This window comes from Trachurus japonicus, chromosome 19 (genome assembly GCF_045865225.1).
Source record: "Trachurus japonicus isolate A0001 chromosome 19, Traja_1.0".
Taxonomy (NCBI): domain Eukaryota; kingdom Metazoa; phylum Chordata; class Actinopteri; order Carangiformes; family Carangidae; genus Trachurus; species Trachurus japonicus.
Genome location: NC_140925.1, coordinates 22,918,722 through 22,935,496, shown reverse-complemented (window position 1 = coordinate 22,935,496; position 16,775 = coordinate 22,918,722). Strand labels below are relative to the sequence as shown.

The 16,775-nt window shown below is 42.5% G+C and overlaps 1 protein-coding gene across 1 annotated transcript; it reads right to left on the bottom strand.

The window, feature by feature from the left end:
• Nucleotides 1-448: 448 nt before the first annotated feature.
• Nucleotides 449-9,023, bottom strand: lrrc4bb (leucine rich repeat containing 4Bb). The gene is made up of 3 exons (XM_085760680.1): nucleotides 8,552-9,023; nucleotides 4,036-4,633; nucleotides 449-3,886 (listed from the first exon to the last, which is right to left on the bottom strand). The coding sequence occupies exons 2-3, from the start codon at nucleotides 4,276-4,278 to the stop codon at nucleotides 1,901-1,903; spliced, it is 2,229 nt and encodes a 742-aa protein (XP_085616806.1). The 5' UTR covers nucleotides 4,279-4,633; nucleotides 8,552-9,023; the 3' UTR covers nucleotides 449-1,900.
• Between the last annotated feature and the right edge of the window lie 7,752 nt (nucleotides 9,024-16,775).

Sequence of the window (16,775 nt, the reverse complement as noted above, 5' to 3'; positions counted from 1 at the left end):
AATAACTGGTCCCATGTCCAGTTTGTGCTCAATTGCAACAAACATTTTCGGTTCTTGCTTGAAAAATACAGTCTGTCATCCAAAAAAGGCCATTTATTCAATGTATTTCTTAACCTTAATCAATCTTCCCATTTCAAAAACAGTGTTAAAGAATTGCCATGGGAGAAGCATATCGAGAGCTACTTTTAGACAAAAGTGCCTTCATTAAGAATATCATCTAGTTCCATCAAAAACACAAATTTTGCAAAACCAGTAGTGTCTGTAGAACATCTGTAGAAGAGTGACTAAAAGCCTGTCTGAGCATGTTAATAGAGAAGATGGCACCTATCATTACCAGAATGACTAATGGCTAAACCACAAACCATACATTCAATCCCGGTTTAGCACAGAGGCCTGCATAATGTCTCACATTTTACTTATGTGGTTGCCATATTGACCCGCCACAACCCAATATATGATTGATTTATTTCACACGTAATGATACATGGCTAGACAACTGTACACATTATATCAAACTAACAAAAATAAAGAAATACATAGTTGAAACGCAAGAAGCGTAAATGGCATTTAACATATGAAAGTTACACTATAAAAATGTGGATCTTACAATTGTCATACAACCAGACATTATTATTATTAATATACTGTACATTTCCATTCATTCCAATCATCCTAAGATGGATGTTTAATCCCTTCTTGAATGCTGCTGCAGATAGATGTCTAATCATCCTTATGACAGCATTTTATGGCATGACTATGGTAACCATGAGCAAGGAGGTCATATCAAATTCCTGTCTAAAAGCAAATATCTGGCTACTGATCTGATTTAAATAACACATTGTCAACACTTTATTTTACCCATACAGATCTTTGCATTGAATTACCTTTCCGTGTTTGTGGAACATAGTTTTACCATTATTTGATGCTGGCATTTAAGTATCAGAATTGTCAATTCAAATACCAAGTAGCTGGCTTTTACAAAATACATAATACACTCTCAGAACACAAAAGTTTGTAATGATTATTACTGAAGCAACAGACAAAAGTTTGTCAAACAGAGATCTGCATTTACTGTTCTACAACCTAAATGGACTTTATGTCACGAAGCCAATTCAAAGATTCACAATGAGTGTTGCAATTGAGCCCTTATGTTTCTGAGAAGTAGCCAAACTTAAAACATGTATCATAACCAACCTCCACTATCACCGCCCCTGATTATTCACAAAGAAACAAACTATACCAGCTTATGCATCCACCCCAAAATATCTCTGCATCGGAGTCTGCAATGATACATATTTAAATGAAAATATATTTATATAATTTGTGGATTTTTCACAGTAGTTTGTACTGCACTGTACCTTTTTGTCCATCTATTTATGCCTACATAATTTTCACCTTGAGGGAGTCTATTGAGTCACTTGAGAGAGAGTGTGGCTTTTGTTTTGTGTGGAAGAAAAATGTCTCTTGGATTTTGTTCTGTAATGTCACCGATCTTCAGTGTGGTAAGTGCTGTGCATGTCTTTCATCTCTGCTGGCCAACAACAATTTGGGGACTAATTACTCTGAAAGGCTAGTTTTTCCATATAGGAACACAGCTTGTAGAAACTGCAAAAAACATTTGCTTTGGCACAGATTTACATTGTAGCAATGTCCATTCCTTGATCTCCATGGCCATGATCGTTACTACAAACACAAGTGGCCCATTGTGGTAATCCTTGGCTCAGTACACTGTCACGGGTAAGTCTATGTGTTTGTGTATTGCCGTGTCAGTCTATCCTCTCTCCTGGTGTAACGTCAATGCACTCTAGTGTCTAATCATTCCGCGCATATAAACCCAACATCAATCCCCTCTCTGTCTCCGACTCTTGCGCACTCTCTCTCTATACTCTCACTTTTGTTTTTAGATTTGAGTCTCTTGAACGTTTTCCTTCGAGGGCCCCTTGAAGAGAAGAGGCTCCATTTGGGGATTCTGGTTTTGGCCCATGAAACCCTTGATCGATCCATGTAAGCCCATAGTCGGCATGGGGAGAGACATTGGCATTGGTGGGGACATGGAATTGGGGTTGATGTTGGTGCCATTGCCTGATGAGGTGAGCAAATTAGATGTAGAGATTGGGACTGAGGTGCAGGAGATGGGGATATCCTGGCCTTGCGTGTTCTTGAGGATCCCTCCTGGTCCCATCCCTTCGCCAATACTAAGACCCATCACGTTGTTGTTGAAATGGGTCTTGTAGTAATGGTTAAGAGTATCTGTACGGCCAATGTTGGGAAGGTTGACTATTTCTGGATGATGTATCCTTAGGGTTCCTTCTCCACCTGGACCAGAATTCATTGTTGAACCACCTGAGATGCCACTCCCAGCCCCGGCTCCAATCTCATCTTCAACGTTTACTATCTCGATGGCTCTGGCTGGACCGTGGTGCTTGTGTAGCTGGTGCTGCTTCCGAAGTTTATAGAAGACCACCAGCATTACAGCCGCCATAAAAGTAATGGCCACGAAGCAACCAATGATGATCTTAGTTGTTTTCATAACATCATCCAGGCCTGGAATGTTAGTTACATCCATTATGGACACAGTCACTGCGTTTTCAGTAGCTCTGTTGGCTCGTGGGGACAGCGAGGAAAGAGAGGAGAGGGAAGGTGATATAGTGATGCCAGGTCTGCCCTCTATCACCCCTCTTTGAGCAGTTGGATTAGGAAAATCTATGAAGGTCTCATTAACATACTGTCTTGCTGAGTTCTCCTCCTCTCCTCTTACTGTCTCAACTGTTTCCACAGTGACAGTGGTGAAATAACTGTAGCTGTTGCTGGGGTCTGATGCAGACACATTGAGGACGGCGGTTGCAGTTGTGTTTCCGGCGGAGTTGGTTACCATGCAAGTGTACTGCCCAGTGTCTTGCACGGTCACATTTGTGAAGTTCAGCGTTCCGTCATGAAGCACTGAGATCCTAACTCGGTACGATCCGTGGGTCATCAGAGTGCCGTTTGGAGTGAACCAATTCACCGAGGTCATCGAGGTTCCAGTGCGACATTTCAGCTCAGCAGCCATGCCCTCAGTGACATTGAGGTCAGTAGGTGGCTCAACAATCACTGGGGCAAAGCAGGTAAAGTGGGTCTGGTCTAGTTCCCCTATGTACTTGCCCTTTAGACCTGGGGGCGCATGGCAGCGGGCACAACATGTGGTGTTGCTGGGAACTGTTTCTTTCAGCCACCAGCTGAGCCACAGAACATCACAGTTGCACACCCAGGGGTTGTGGTTGAGGTGTACCCTCTCCAACTGGTGCAAAGGGGTGAAGAGGTCATGGGGCAGGGAATGCAGGGAATTGTGGGAGAGGTTGAGCTCCTCCAGGTTTTTGAGATCATCAAAAGCATTGCGTTCAATGACTGACACTCTTGAGTGCATTAGCCACAGCTTGCGAAGCGACACTAGGCCCTGGAAGGATCCAGGCCGAACTATACCCAGCTGGTTCCCCGACAGCTCCAACTCCTCTAGTCGTACGAGTGGGGTGAGGTTAGGGATGTCCTTCAAGCCGCACATGCCAAGATTCAAGAAGCGCAAGTTTACCAGACCTTCGAAGGCAGCCTCTGAGATGAAATCCAGCTTCCTGAGTTCCCCTAGGTCGAGACGTCGCAAAGAGGGAACACGGTGAAAGGCAAATGCCGGTAGCGTCTCGATGGGGTTGTTTCGTAGCCATAGTTCCCTTAGCTTGCTGAGGTACTCAAAGGCTTGCGACGGTACCACTGTGAGACGGTTGTCAAAAAGCTCCAGCGTGTTGAGGTTGGGAAGGCCATTGAAAGCTCCCACCTCAATTTGTCGGATGTGGTTCTTAGAGAGCTGGAGGATTTCCAAATGCCGCAGGTGCTTAAATGTGTCAGACTTGATCACCTGGTGTAGAAAACAAACAAACAAACAGACAAAAAAACAGGGAGGCGCATTGTAGCAACGCCAGAATTACTGCCATCAACATACACAAAATGAGTCACAATGTGAGCAGAATTTAGGGTCTGCGTGTAGAAGTGTAGAGTGATATTTACCTGAATTGTGTTCTCTTGTAGATTGAGGTATCTTGTGTTCTCTGAAATACTCTCTGGTACTTGATCTAAAGTCTTCCTTGTACAGATGACACGGCTCGCCTGGTTGGAGCAGGTACAGGGGGTGGGGCAGGGGGGTGCTGCCTCTGTGAGCTGAGGTCCATGGTTGTGAAGCCACAACAAAAGCTGGACCAACCAGAGGAGGGGGGAAGGGGTGCAGGGGCTGGTCACCATGACAACACGCATGGCAAATGAGTCATGACCCACCCCTATTGCTATGATATTGATAAGTCACCTCCAAACAGGGGAATTTAAGTGCTTATCTTGATGTTCATATTTGATTCTCTTACTCTTTTGTTTCTCCTTCGAGCAGTCAGTTTAGAAATTGAAAGGGAAAGTGCAATGTTATATTAAAGACTATTTATCATTAATGGATTCTTATTTTACTTTGCTCATGCCTCACACACCTTATTCTCTTCAGTATGTCATTTTAGGGAACCCTGGATTTTTTTGTTCCCATGGCAATCATTAGCGTAGAAATCAAATTTTGGGGAGGATTTGCTCTTGAAAGTGTTGTCCCTGTGGAGGCTGTTGCTTCTCACTGTAGGGGGAAGAGAGAAAAGCAGAGAGGAAGGAGGTCAAACAAGTGCACAGTGCTTTAGCTTCAAGATATCAGCCTACCACAAACACGCAAGTATTCCCAGGAATTAATTTTATATATCAAAATACTACACTGTCTTGTAACGGGACATTGTAATGTCTTCTCTAAAGAGACAGGCCTGTAGTCAAACTGGCGAGTCAGCTGCCATTTTCCTCATAGGTTGAACTTAACATCTGGGTTATGGTGTGAAATGGCCACAAAATTCTAAAAACCTCAAGCTGGATCACAAGTGCTGCAGCATAGCCATTAGGATGAGAGTCTCATCATCTGCTGGTATGCGTCTAGTCAGCTGCACAGAAGTAGAATCTCACATTTTAAAGAATGCAAAGTTGTTGAATGCAATTACAACTGCCGCTGGGACTCATCTAGACCTAAGGTTAATGCAGAGATTCATGCAATCCATCATGAGGCAGCAGCACAGCATTACAAATGAGATAACAAATGATGCCTGCATGCAGTAATTTAGCAATTAAGATATGAAGGAATGATTATTTACTCCTGTTTTTTTTAACTGCAATGCACATGCTGTGTACAATGAGTGACACACAATCAGAAATGATCCCCAGCCAATGAAGGTGATAAAGGCACACATGAATATTGACAGCTAGCTTGTGAAGGATGTTGCAAAACCCTTTAATGTCTTTTGTAACACATATTGTGTGTGTCTTTGGTTAAGAGAGTGTCACACACACTTCTTGAAGAAACAGAAATGGCTGCGAGCATCAGCAGACTCACTAAATTTAGAAATGCTTGGGCTTGTTCCCTTATACTGATTAAACCACAGAGAAAGTGTTCATTGTTTTCTCAAGCTCGACACGATGACTCTAGCAGTCACAAGCCTGTGTTGCCCATTGAAAACAAACAAGAGGATCTTTGTTACCTGTTAAATTTTGTGACTAATGTGTTACAATTACCAACATCCCATTTATTATAACTCTCGGATACATTTTCTGAGTGGTTTAGTGTCTAGTAAACAGGGTATTTTTTAAAAGCTTCCATGGCAGTCCTTAGCATCTCCACCTAGAAACACGGTTGCTGTGGCAACCTGCTCACTCACCATCTTGTGTTTTTACTGTCCAGTGCCCTATTCCACATTACTGTGTTTAGCTGAGCTTGATGAACATTTGCTGCTCAAAACTGATCACAAACATATTTTTGGTCTGAAACAACATGTCTTTGACTTTAAGCTGAAGGTGTTTTCACTTTTTACCAGATATACCATCAATGGTTTATTGCTCAGTAAGATAACTAAAAAATAGCATTGTATATGCAAATATATATTTAGCCTATAAGTGCAGGGAACCCGGACGGAGCACACAGTTGAACCTTGGCCTTCCTTATCACAACAGGGGGAACAAATTTGCCATGAATCTTAATATCTACAAGGTCTGAGGATTAGGTCAACATCAGTCTTTATTAAAAACATAGCTCTGAGAACTCTTAAAGCAGCTATTAAGAAAGCTCATAAGGGAGTGTATGCTAAAAATAGACTTTTTCAGATGCTCTGCACATCCCACAGACCCTCTCTCTCTCTTTCTCTATGTGTGTGCATGTGTGACACATGCACACACAATCCCATATCCACAACCTTCCTACAGTAAGTGTAACTGCCACAGAGAAATAATAACACATTATCCATCTCTGCTTAGCGAACAGATGTACATTTTTAAACACAACTTCTGAACCCCATCCAGCAGGTGATTATGCATTTCAGAAATTAAACAGAGTTGAAAAAGAAAGAAAAACGCTCCAGTGTCTGTCCCAGACGTCAGAACTGTATCTGATCCAGAATGGTGGTTAGATGGTTTGAATGGTTATCAGCTCATCAGAAAAAATGATTCATGGAAGCATCAAAACACAACATCATTAATATTCAGTTGGTAAAAGAATGGATACCACTGCCCTGTTTTTGATGCAGTGTTTCATGTACCAGCACCTCAATGACAATGATGTTTATATTCTTGTCCTTTTTTGTGTATCTTGAAAATATTTGTGATTAAAGATGATTTCAAGAAAGTGCCATTCTTTAAAATTCCCCAAAGCACAGATGTAATGATGTTTCCTTTACACAGTAAAAGGGGCACAGCTGTATTCAGCTAAAATACACTGTGATGATGGTATAAAGATTAAGCAAAAATGCACAATTGCTTTTTGTTTGAAGCTTTAACGTGTTTCCATCATTGCATCATTACAGGAGAGAAGCATTTGGCAGCAGTCAACAGTAGGCTAAGCTGTTTGATGCAGCCCTTTTTCCCCCCTTAAAACTGAATGAATTGAGCCTTTTCTCTGCTTTAAGTAGCAGCAAAAGTCACTGGGGTGAGGCAGCTAAACGATCCATGTAAAACACCACACAGGGTAAAATTGTATTATAAGGAGAGACCTTGAATTTGGAAGCAGGACGCCTGTTGCCTTGACCTCCCATCTTCAAGTTCTCCAGCACATGAGAGCACAAGAACAACAGCACACTGAGATGATGGCCCTTTATTTTTAGAATATTACACCTTGACTCATCTGAGGGCCAGCTCTGTCGCCAGTGGCCTTCATCCTCATCCTTGTGCAAAAAAAGTGTTTTCTTTGGGTTATTGCACCGTTCAGACGTCGTCTGAGTTGTATTTTTTTCTAACCAATTTCACTCACAGGTATTTCTCTGTCTTGATCTTAGCCGTTTTTTCATGTCAAGAGCAGATTGCTACCATGTAGATATTGATTATTTGATCAGGCCTGAGAGAGCGCTCAGTCGTGAAAAGACAAATTAGCTGCAAGCTGCTGACCAATTGCTACAAACCAATCACATCATCGTAAGCGCCTGATTGTATCAATGCCTTGCTCTCCACAAACAGAGTCATTAAGGTTTATGAAGAGGCAGAAAATGCGTCTTGTTGTTTTCATTAAACGTCGAGGTTGTGGGATGTTTCCTGTGTGCCTACACAAGGCCCAATTAGACATCATGTATTTACAGATGGTCTGGATGAACACAAAGCGACACAGGTGCAGCAGGGCCAACATCATCTACTGTAACTATGACAACACTAGATTGATTCAGGACGTGGGAATCGGGGTAGGATGGGATGCATTTCAACAGTATAGTAACAAGCATTGCTTTTTTTAAAGAGGGAAAATTGCAGGTTGATGCCAAATATTTTCTCCACTTTGAGCTGATGACGAGTACATTTCCTCATTTCTCTCAAATCAACTCGTGGAAAAAAGAGAGAAAAGGGAGAAAGAGAGCGAGAGAGGGAGAAAGGGGGGGGGGGGGACATAACCTGTCCATTTTCTCCTGCAGTCGCAACCTCTAATCTGCAATCTCTCCTCATCATATAGCCTCTAGCATAATATCTCCTACAATTCAACAGAATGGCCTTATTCATCTATGCAGCTGCGCTCACTACGGCGCACCTTCTCGGGAACGCAATTGAAATTCTGAATAGGCCTAATTCTGCACATGCTGCATTACAAAATGGCTTGCATCCATTCTCTCTTCAGGGTAATGACAACATGACTGCACCCAAAAATAATCCATAGACTCTACTGTTTTTTTGTTTTTTGTTTTTTTTGGGGGGTGGAGGGGGGGCGAGAATAATATTTATGGACATATGAAACACACAGGCTTACATAAGCAGCCATGTCATTTTAATACATTTGCAATGAGCAGCACAGCTTTATTCCGCCGGCAACACTATGTCTTTTGCTGAGATTAATTATTCACTTAAATTATCATACATCCGTGCAACATTTGCACATTTCAATGCTCAGTCTCTATCATCTCGTGTCTGATTTCAGCATCCATGCATGTTCGGTGACAAATGCAATAATTACGCCGGCCATTTCAGTCCCTTCTACCTGGACATCTCCACGTACCTTAATGTTTCGGCGGCTGCGGCGCGAGGTCGATGTTTTCTCTCTCCTCTCGTCCCTTCTCCCGATCGTCCGTTTTCCAACCTCGCTATCTATGTCTCCTTTTCTCTTCCCCTAAATTGATTCGCTTGTTTCCACGGCTGTGAGCTGGCTCTTGTTCTTGTAGGCTAGATCCGCAGCGCCAACGCAACGCGGGGGGCTACAGTGATGGCAGGTTAAAGATGAACCGAATCCACACACACACTCACACTCACTCACACACGCATACACACACGTTCACATTCACAGGCACACTCGCGCGCGCGGGTTAAGGAAGAAAAAAAAGGAGGAAAAAAAAAACAGTGATCAGATTTAGGGGTCGTTGGAGAAAATGATTTTAGTATTATCACATTTAGGAAGGAGGTCTGGGGACGAGTGCATCCATGCGCCTTATCATCACTGGAGAGGAACGCAGGCAGCAAACGCGACGGCGCCCGCTGGGCAGAGCATTTTGCGTCCAGCATAAGCGACTCTTTACGCACTTTCCGTATGTTTGAGTCTGAATCCCACTAAGGCGGCAGAATAGATGAAGGACCAAGGACTCGTGGATGTACCTGCCTTTTTTTGGATGTTTCCATGGATTAAACTCAACATCCAGAGCGTGATGTTACCAAAATAAGACAGTGTTTTCTTTCTTTCTTTCTTTCTCTCTCCCTCTCTTGCTCTCTCTCTTTGTTGATTTTCAAGTCTGCAGCTTTTGCCACATCACATAAACTCAAGATATGGGATGAGAATAGTCACATATTTATTAATATGACTCAGCAGCACTCCATGTTCAGCAGAATTAAATGAGTCAGTGTGTTACGTCTAATAAAGTGAGATTTGAAGCTTTATCAGTGTTGATCACGGGCACCTGTTTGACCAGACGTCACCAAACATCTGCAGTGAGAAACATTTCTGCTCCGCTGAGTCTTAAAGAGTTTTTGGAGGCCTACTAATGTCCATGTTCACAATGAATGCTCAGTGCTAGCACATGCATTTTGGTAATGGCCGGCTAAGATTAAATCTAGCAAACTAATGAGGTCTGTTTTTCTGCAGAGTTTGCATATGAGTATTTATTTATTTTTTCCCAAAGCAATCCTCAGGGGTGAAATTAAAGCTGTACACAAGGAAGCCACCACTATAAGTTGCTGTCAGCATCCAGACAGCGGGCACTCTGCGAGGCTGGCACATTATAAAAACCTAAACCTTTGAATACTTCTGAACCCTGCGAATGTGCATGAGAAGTATTTTGCAAGCAGGTTACAGAGTTTAATAGGCTGCTGCATGTTTTTAATTAGAGGATTGAAAGGAACGTCAGCAAGTTATTAGCCAATAAAGAAAAGCTTTAGAGTCAGTAAAGAGATGCCAGTCTCTCTCTCTGGCCTGTCCTTATCGATCTATAACATGAGTGTGTCCACACACACGTGTCAAGTGATTCAGCTGCTCAGAAGGTTGATGAGAAAGATTTTAATTTAAAGTTAGTGCAGAAGAAGAGAATCCCCCCTTGTAGCTTCATATCCACCACCAGGACCAGAGTTTGTGGGTAAAAATAAATCTCAGTACATCTTTGCTCTGTCTCAGCTCTAAAGGTCAAAGGACAGAGAAGGCCAGTTATGCTTCAGAAAGACCCCCAAGATATATACTCTCTCTCCTCCTCTCTATCTCTCTCCTCCCTTCCCTTCCCTTCCCTTCCTCACCCTCTCCCGTGCTCCTCCCCTCCCTCCCTGTGAATGCCGTAGTGAGTATTGTTCACGACCACTAGCTTTTGCTGAAAGCCGCACAGCAATGAGGTCTCTGTGCCTTTTGCCTCTCTCTTCCTCTCCCCTCCCCCTCCTCTCTGCCTTTCTCCCTCTCTCTCTCTCTCTCCCTCCCACCCATCTACCTCTCTCTCCTTCCTTCTCTTTCTCCCTCTATCTCTCCCCCTCTATTAAATTTCCAGTCACACAGTGGTGCAGAGGATATTCCTCCTTTCCCTCTTTCTCCCTCTTCCCTCATTCCCTCTCACTCATGCTGAAATCTTAGCCCACATCCAGCCTCTCGCTCGACCCTGGCTGCCTTTCAGTGCTTTTCTGCCACTCTCGTCTCCCCTCTCTGTACATCTTTTTGCCTTCCAACCCCTGCGCCATTTCAAATGATTCCACGCCACCCATGCCAAACACACCCTGTGCCTCTACTCTTCTTCCTTCCCCCCTCTCTCCACTCTATGTCCTCACTGTCATTGCACATTGAATCTGATATTCCCCTTATGCCTGTATGGTACGTTGTGTATGTGTGTGCACGCGTACGTGTGTGTCTGTGTGTGTGTGTGCAGGCACCCTTGAGCATGTGTGCGTGTGTGTGTGTGGGAGCGATGGAGAGGAGGGAGGGAGAGGGACATGCATTTGTGCACAGTAAATGAACAAACACTCATCGCTGTATTGCTTGTGTCATCAGTACAGGAAGGCTCTTGGAGTAGAAATACAGCGGAGAGAGCTAATCCCACTATCCAGCGGACGAGTGCATGGCATTTCCAATACAACCCAAACCCCATAAACTCTTAATGCTGTGTTAGGAGCCACAGGGGAGGAGAAGGGGAGGGCGATGAGGATTTGGCAGCAACATGCTAGTGCCAAGACATATGTGGCATGCTGATAGCAGTAGAGAGGTGCTGCTCACATTTTGAAGAAGCTTAGGAGGGGGGGGGGGGGCTGATACACATCCATCACTTTGATGATTTGGGGATTCTAGCTATAGGCCTCACCGCTCTGGAAGCAGGATAGTAGCACACAGTTCATCGCAAAGATAAAGAACGTGAATTATCTATGTAGCAGTGGCACTGATGTTAGATTTGGGTGAAGAGACGTCGGTGATCCGTTCAGCGGCCCTGAGTGTCCAATTGGGATCGCGAACAAAGTGGTATTTTTGAGGTTATTTTTAGGAATTGTTGCCGAAAAAGTTGGATTGGTGCTCATTGCCATCTGTGCAAGAGAATAAGAGAGATACAAGAGAGAGTTTCGAGTTATTCATGGTGACACCCCTGTGTGTGTGTGTGTATGTGCGTGCGTGTGTTAGGGAGACAGAGAGGGAGAGAAAATAGAGAGAAAAATCCTAGTGTCACAGTATCTTAGCAACTGCCTCCATCTCCTTGGAGACAAGAACTGACATCATTTCCTGTCTGTGAGAACTCACTTTTGGTTTGTACACAGTGTGTTTGTGCGTACAACTGCGAGGGCATGTACGTCTGTGTGAGTGTGTGTGTGTCTGTTTGTTTGTGTGTTGGCGTGTGTCCATGTTCATATGCAGATGTGGGCCTGCAGTATGTGCACTGATGCAGATAGGATGTACGCCAGTGATGTACGCCAGTGTTTCAGTCAGGATACATTCAAGAATGTCGCTCAATAGTCGTTTTCAGTGATCCACAGTTATACTGGGACTGATTTCTGCTTAAGACAGCTCTTTTTTTGTACTTCAACCATCATTTTATTAACAAGGGTTTCAAATAGATCTCTTTACATGAAAACCAAAACAAAGATGCCCCCAAAAAAACAATTTCAACACTATTTTCTAGCAGCTAAGGTCCATAAATCTAGTCTGTACCTTGAAACAACCATTTTTGTCTGTTTAAACTAATGTGAAAGGTTTGTTTGCTTTTATTTTCAGTCCATTTGTAGTATTTCGACAGCCAAGACTCTGTGTCTGTATCATGAAGTTTGCTAGTATCTAGACTCTTCTGTTCATGTAGGCCTACATCAAACAGCTAGTGACTTATTGTAGCGAAAATCCCATCTTCAACTGCCATCTTGTGGACAAAAGAGTGAAGTGCAGCCAGAAATAAAGTATAACAACTCAATTCATTGTTTATACACAAACGACTACAACACAAAAAGCTTAAACTACCAGTATTAATACATACCTAATTCTTTGTGTCATACGAATGTAGAAAATTCAACAACAACTGTCCTTTATTTCAAGTCAACAATGTGAAAGATTTGAACTTGCAAATGGGGATAAGTCAGAGATAAATAAAAATAATATTTCCTAATGTGAGCTCATGGATAGTTACGAATTAGCATATATAATTTCCATGTCCAGAAAGAACGTGTGTACCCAAAAAACTATCTCTGCAAGTAGCAGAAACTTGATGATGTTGAGGACGACTTTAAAAACCTTATCCTGTTGGGACTCAATAACTTATGTGAACAATCTGGAACTGGAACTCTGAATGATTACACCTGCCCTTGAACAATCCTGTAAGAAGTATTAGGTGCACTTGTTGTTGTTGTTGTTGTTGTTGTTGTTGTTGTTGTTGTTGTTGTTGTTGTTGTTGTTGTTGTTGAGAATATGATTGTTTATGATAATTGGAAAATTACAAATAAAGTTTTTAAAATTAAAATAAATAAAAAACCTTATCCTGAAACAAGATGACGTCTGTATCCGAGTAAACTTGGGGTGTCCTTTCCTCAGATGTATAACACGACAGCTTCCTGCCTCCAAAAGATTTCATTGACATCGACATGAAACTGCGACTTTCACATGGAAACAGAGCTGGCTGCAGTTGCATTCAAGGAAATGATTTTGTTTCACAGATGCATTGAGCAGGAATTCCCAAATCTAAAAGATTACTCTAAATGAAAGTCTGCACCCTGAAGAAAAAAAGGGGTCACTTCTAAACTGGCTTTAAAGAGGAAGAACAGGCTTTAACAGGAAGAATGTCTTAAGTGGGATTACAGAGAAGTCCACACAGTCAGAGGTTTGATGTTGCAGAAAGCGGAGAGGTACATGAATCTCATCTTAATCTCATGAGCTAGGTTAGGACATCTTAGTGTTGCTGATGATGCAAATGTCATAAAATGGAAGTTCCCACAAAAGCTTGTGATGAACCAGTCCAGCCCTTGGAAAAATATGGGTCACCACATGAAAGAACACACAGACCTTTTTACCTTCAGCAGATGATTATTATTCCAGGCTCATATGAATCAACACAGTCAGCAACACAAAGAGTCAGACCATCATACAGATCAGCATACGATTTACAAGACGTCACAAGGGATTTGGTCCAGCATTGTGCCAAGATGATGCTTCAGCAGAAAGTGCACACGTCAGCAAAACATTCTTATTCAAGCTCACAACTTTATCATTAAAGTTCCCTCAATCAAAAGGAAGAGACGAGGGAAAGCCAAAGCAGCAAAGGCACGGCTGTAAAACACACACAGTGGCCTGCACCGCCTGTTCTGTAGCCCAAACTGTCATCCCCTGTATAGACGCTGGCATACTGTATAACATACAAGCACATGAGGGACACGGATGACTTGACGTGTTGTCTCCATATATTAATCAAAATTTTTGTAGTTATGTGTATGATAATATAATATTCTCTGTGCATATAAATAAGACATTTTAGCCATGGTAGTCATGGTCTGTCAGTTTGCCATTTAATATCTTAAATAACTCAATAGTTATGCAACACAGAAATGTGTAGTTACAGGGTGAAACTGTCTGACCTTGTTGAGCAGTTCAGGTTCACATTTGTCTATTGATTAAAATGTCACACTTGTTGGCTCAATTGCCATGAAATTGACAGATACCCATGAAAAAATACAATTTTTGCTCCTGAAGTGCTGACTACATTTAATGTGCTCTACTCTAATATTCACATCAAATGAAGATTTGTACATTTTGCAGTCAAATATAATTATTCCCAATATCTGATTCAAATTTGAATTTGTTCTGTTTGTTTGTTTGTTTAGCAATTACCTGAAAATAATGACCTTCATGTGATTCATAATGTTAGCACGCTAACACACCACACTAGGATGTTGCCCATAAATCTGTTAAACGTCAGCATGTTGACATGGTCTAGCATTTAGTGTAGTAGTCGTTTGTCAAACAAATAAAAGTTTCAAATCAAACTTCAAATTATACAAATCAAAGGGCCACCGTTGCACTATGGGTTGTGGTGTACTCGGATGGGAAAAATATAATGTCCAAACAAATGTCCAATTTTAACAAAAATCATGGTTTATTTAGCCAAAAAGCGAGCAAACAAAGAACAAAGAAATTCCTGCCTCTCCCGCTCCAGTAAAAAACCCACCCAGGTGCATGCTGCCCCCCTAACGTGCCCAAATGAAACAAAACACAAATAATAAACAAGAAACACCTAAATTAAACAAATAATAAACTAGAATGTTAATAGAAATTTCATCATAATGAAATCAAATAAATTGATGAGAATAACCAAAACTAAATACTCACTAAACAAAATACTAAACTAAACAGCACTAATACTAACAATAAATAAATAGCTCCAACATTTAGCTTCAGCCTATAGCTTCATAGAGCTGTTACCCATCTGAGAGAATTTAATAGCCTATCTATCGACAGCAGCTTGATCTGTCCATGGCCACATTTCCACAACACTAGCATTGTGAGCCTCACACAGCTCCGTGTGCAATGAGGAGGAATCAGTGTAAGTGCAGAGACTCTGCAGCACCACCTGTGTTTCCTGTTTCCTGACATCTCACTGACAACTTGAGTAAAAACTTTGAACCTAACCCTAACCACATCACAGAGTACAGTAAGTGTGTATGCATAAGATTGCTTTATTCTGTATTGTAGAGGGGGCCCTGGCAGCCGGCGCTTCACAAACCATTTATTTCCACAGTGCACAGCTGGAGCATCTCCACCTCTGATCTGCACTTGGACAGCTGAGCTTTCTAACTTCCAAATAGCCTACATGAAACACAATTAAAACAATACACAACCTTTTACAGAATTTGCTTTCAGCACCTCCACATGTAGGTTCCACCCGCGACCTGCATCCCCCTCTGGTCTGCAACCGCTCTCTCCCCCCAACATACTAATAGTTCTGATACATTTTGCTCCAATAGCCTCAAATCTAGCAAGTTGGTGCAGTGGTGTTGGTTCAACTTTAACCTACTGTACCTTTTGCTGCAACTTTGTTCAGCAACCTTGGTGCGGGATGCGCCGGCCTTCCTCTCAGCCCGGGATCCAAACTCCATCACGTCGTGGTCACCGGTCACCAATTATGTTGTGGCAGAAAGAGGTGGATTACAGAAAGAGAGGAATCAGTTGGTCGAGACATAGGTGTCCAATGGGGAGACTTCTTTATTTACAGCAGCTGTATTACAGACCTTGACATGCCTTTTTATACTGAAGACAGCGTGTGTGTGTGTGTGTGTGTGTGTGTGTGGGTGTTGAGTGGACTCATCCTGTTTACTCTTTGGCTATCTCAATTCCTAGAAAGGGGGGGGGGGCATTTCTCAATTTCACTTATCTTGAACCTTAACAAAGATGTGGGTGTCTCAACATTGTGTGTGTGTGTGTGTGTGTGTGTGTGTGTGTGTGTGTGTGTGTGTGTGTGTGTGTGTGTGTGTGTGTGTGTGTGTGTGTGTGTGTGTGTGTGTGTGTATGGTACTTCAGCCTATGCCAATATTTCCAGATGTTTCTTGTTGTTTAATGGACTGGTTTCTTCGGCGTCAGAACAGGTAATGGTGACCTGGCTCTCACTCTCCCACAGTAGTCTACTCTACATCATAATAAACTTATATTAATCTAAAATGAAGAATGTTGTGAATTGACATATTATCTTACAACAGAACTGACAGGATTGAGCAAAGATTGAGAGAATGAAGAAAGAATAAATACTGTAATGAAATCACATTCATGTACATGTAACAAACCATATCTTAAACTCAGGACAACTGAGTGGTTAGGTGAGTCTCATGCATAGACTGTAAAAAGAATGGACGTAGCGTCCGTGACGTCACCCATTGGTTTTGGGGAGTCGTTTTTGTGACTCAAATATGGCGGCCTGGACAGCGCCATGTTGGATTGGCCGGCCGAGAACCCGCCCACTGGCCTCGAAGCAGCCTGTCTCCGGAGCTGCTCGGACCTGTCACTCAACGTTTCCGCGCCCTAATTGGTCAGAGTTTTAACCTTATAACAGTAAAACGGTAGAGTTAAAAAAAAATTCACCCCCCTCAGAGTGTGTGCGGGGGTAGAAACTATCGATTGAGACGAAAAAACGTTCTGACACCAGGCTTTTAACATGTTTACTGAGGATGTAAAGTCGGCGATTTTAACATGGGGCTCTATGGGGAATGCTCCCTTCTGACACCAGCCCCCAGAGGAATTCGAGGGGATTGCAGTTTTTTGAACGCGGAAGTGAGCTTCACTTCTCAGACCGACAACTGCCCCCTTGGTCTCA

Excerpts from the sequence above, each read along its gene's own strand:
- lrrc4bb (XM_085760680.1), bottom strand. The coding sequence starts at position 4,278 with ATGCGTGTTGTCATGGTGACCAGCCCCTGCACCCCTTCCCCCCTCCTC. Across the intron at positions 3,887-4,035 it reads TACAAGAGAACACAATTCAG|GTGATCAAGTCTGACACATT; the intron begins GTAAATATCACT and ends TTTCTACACCAG.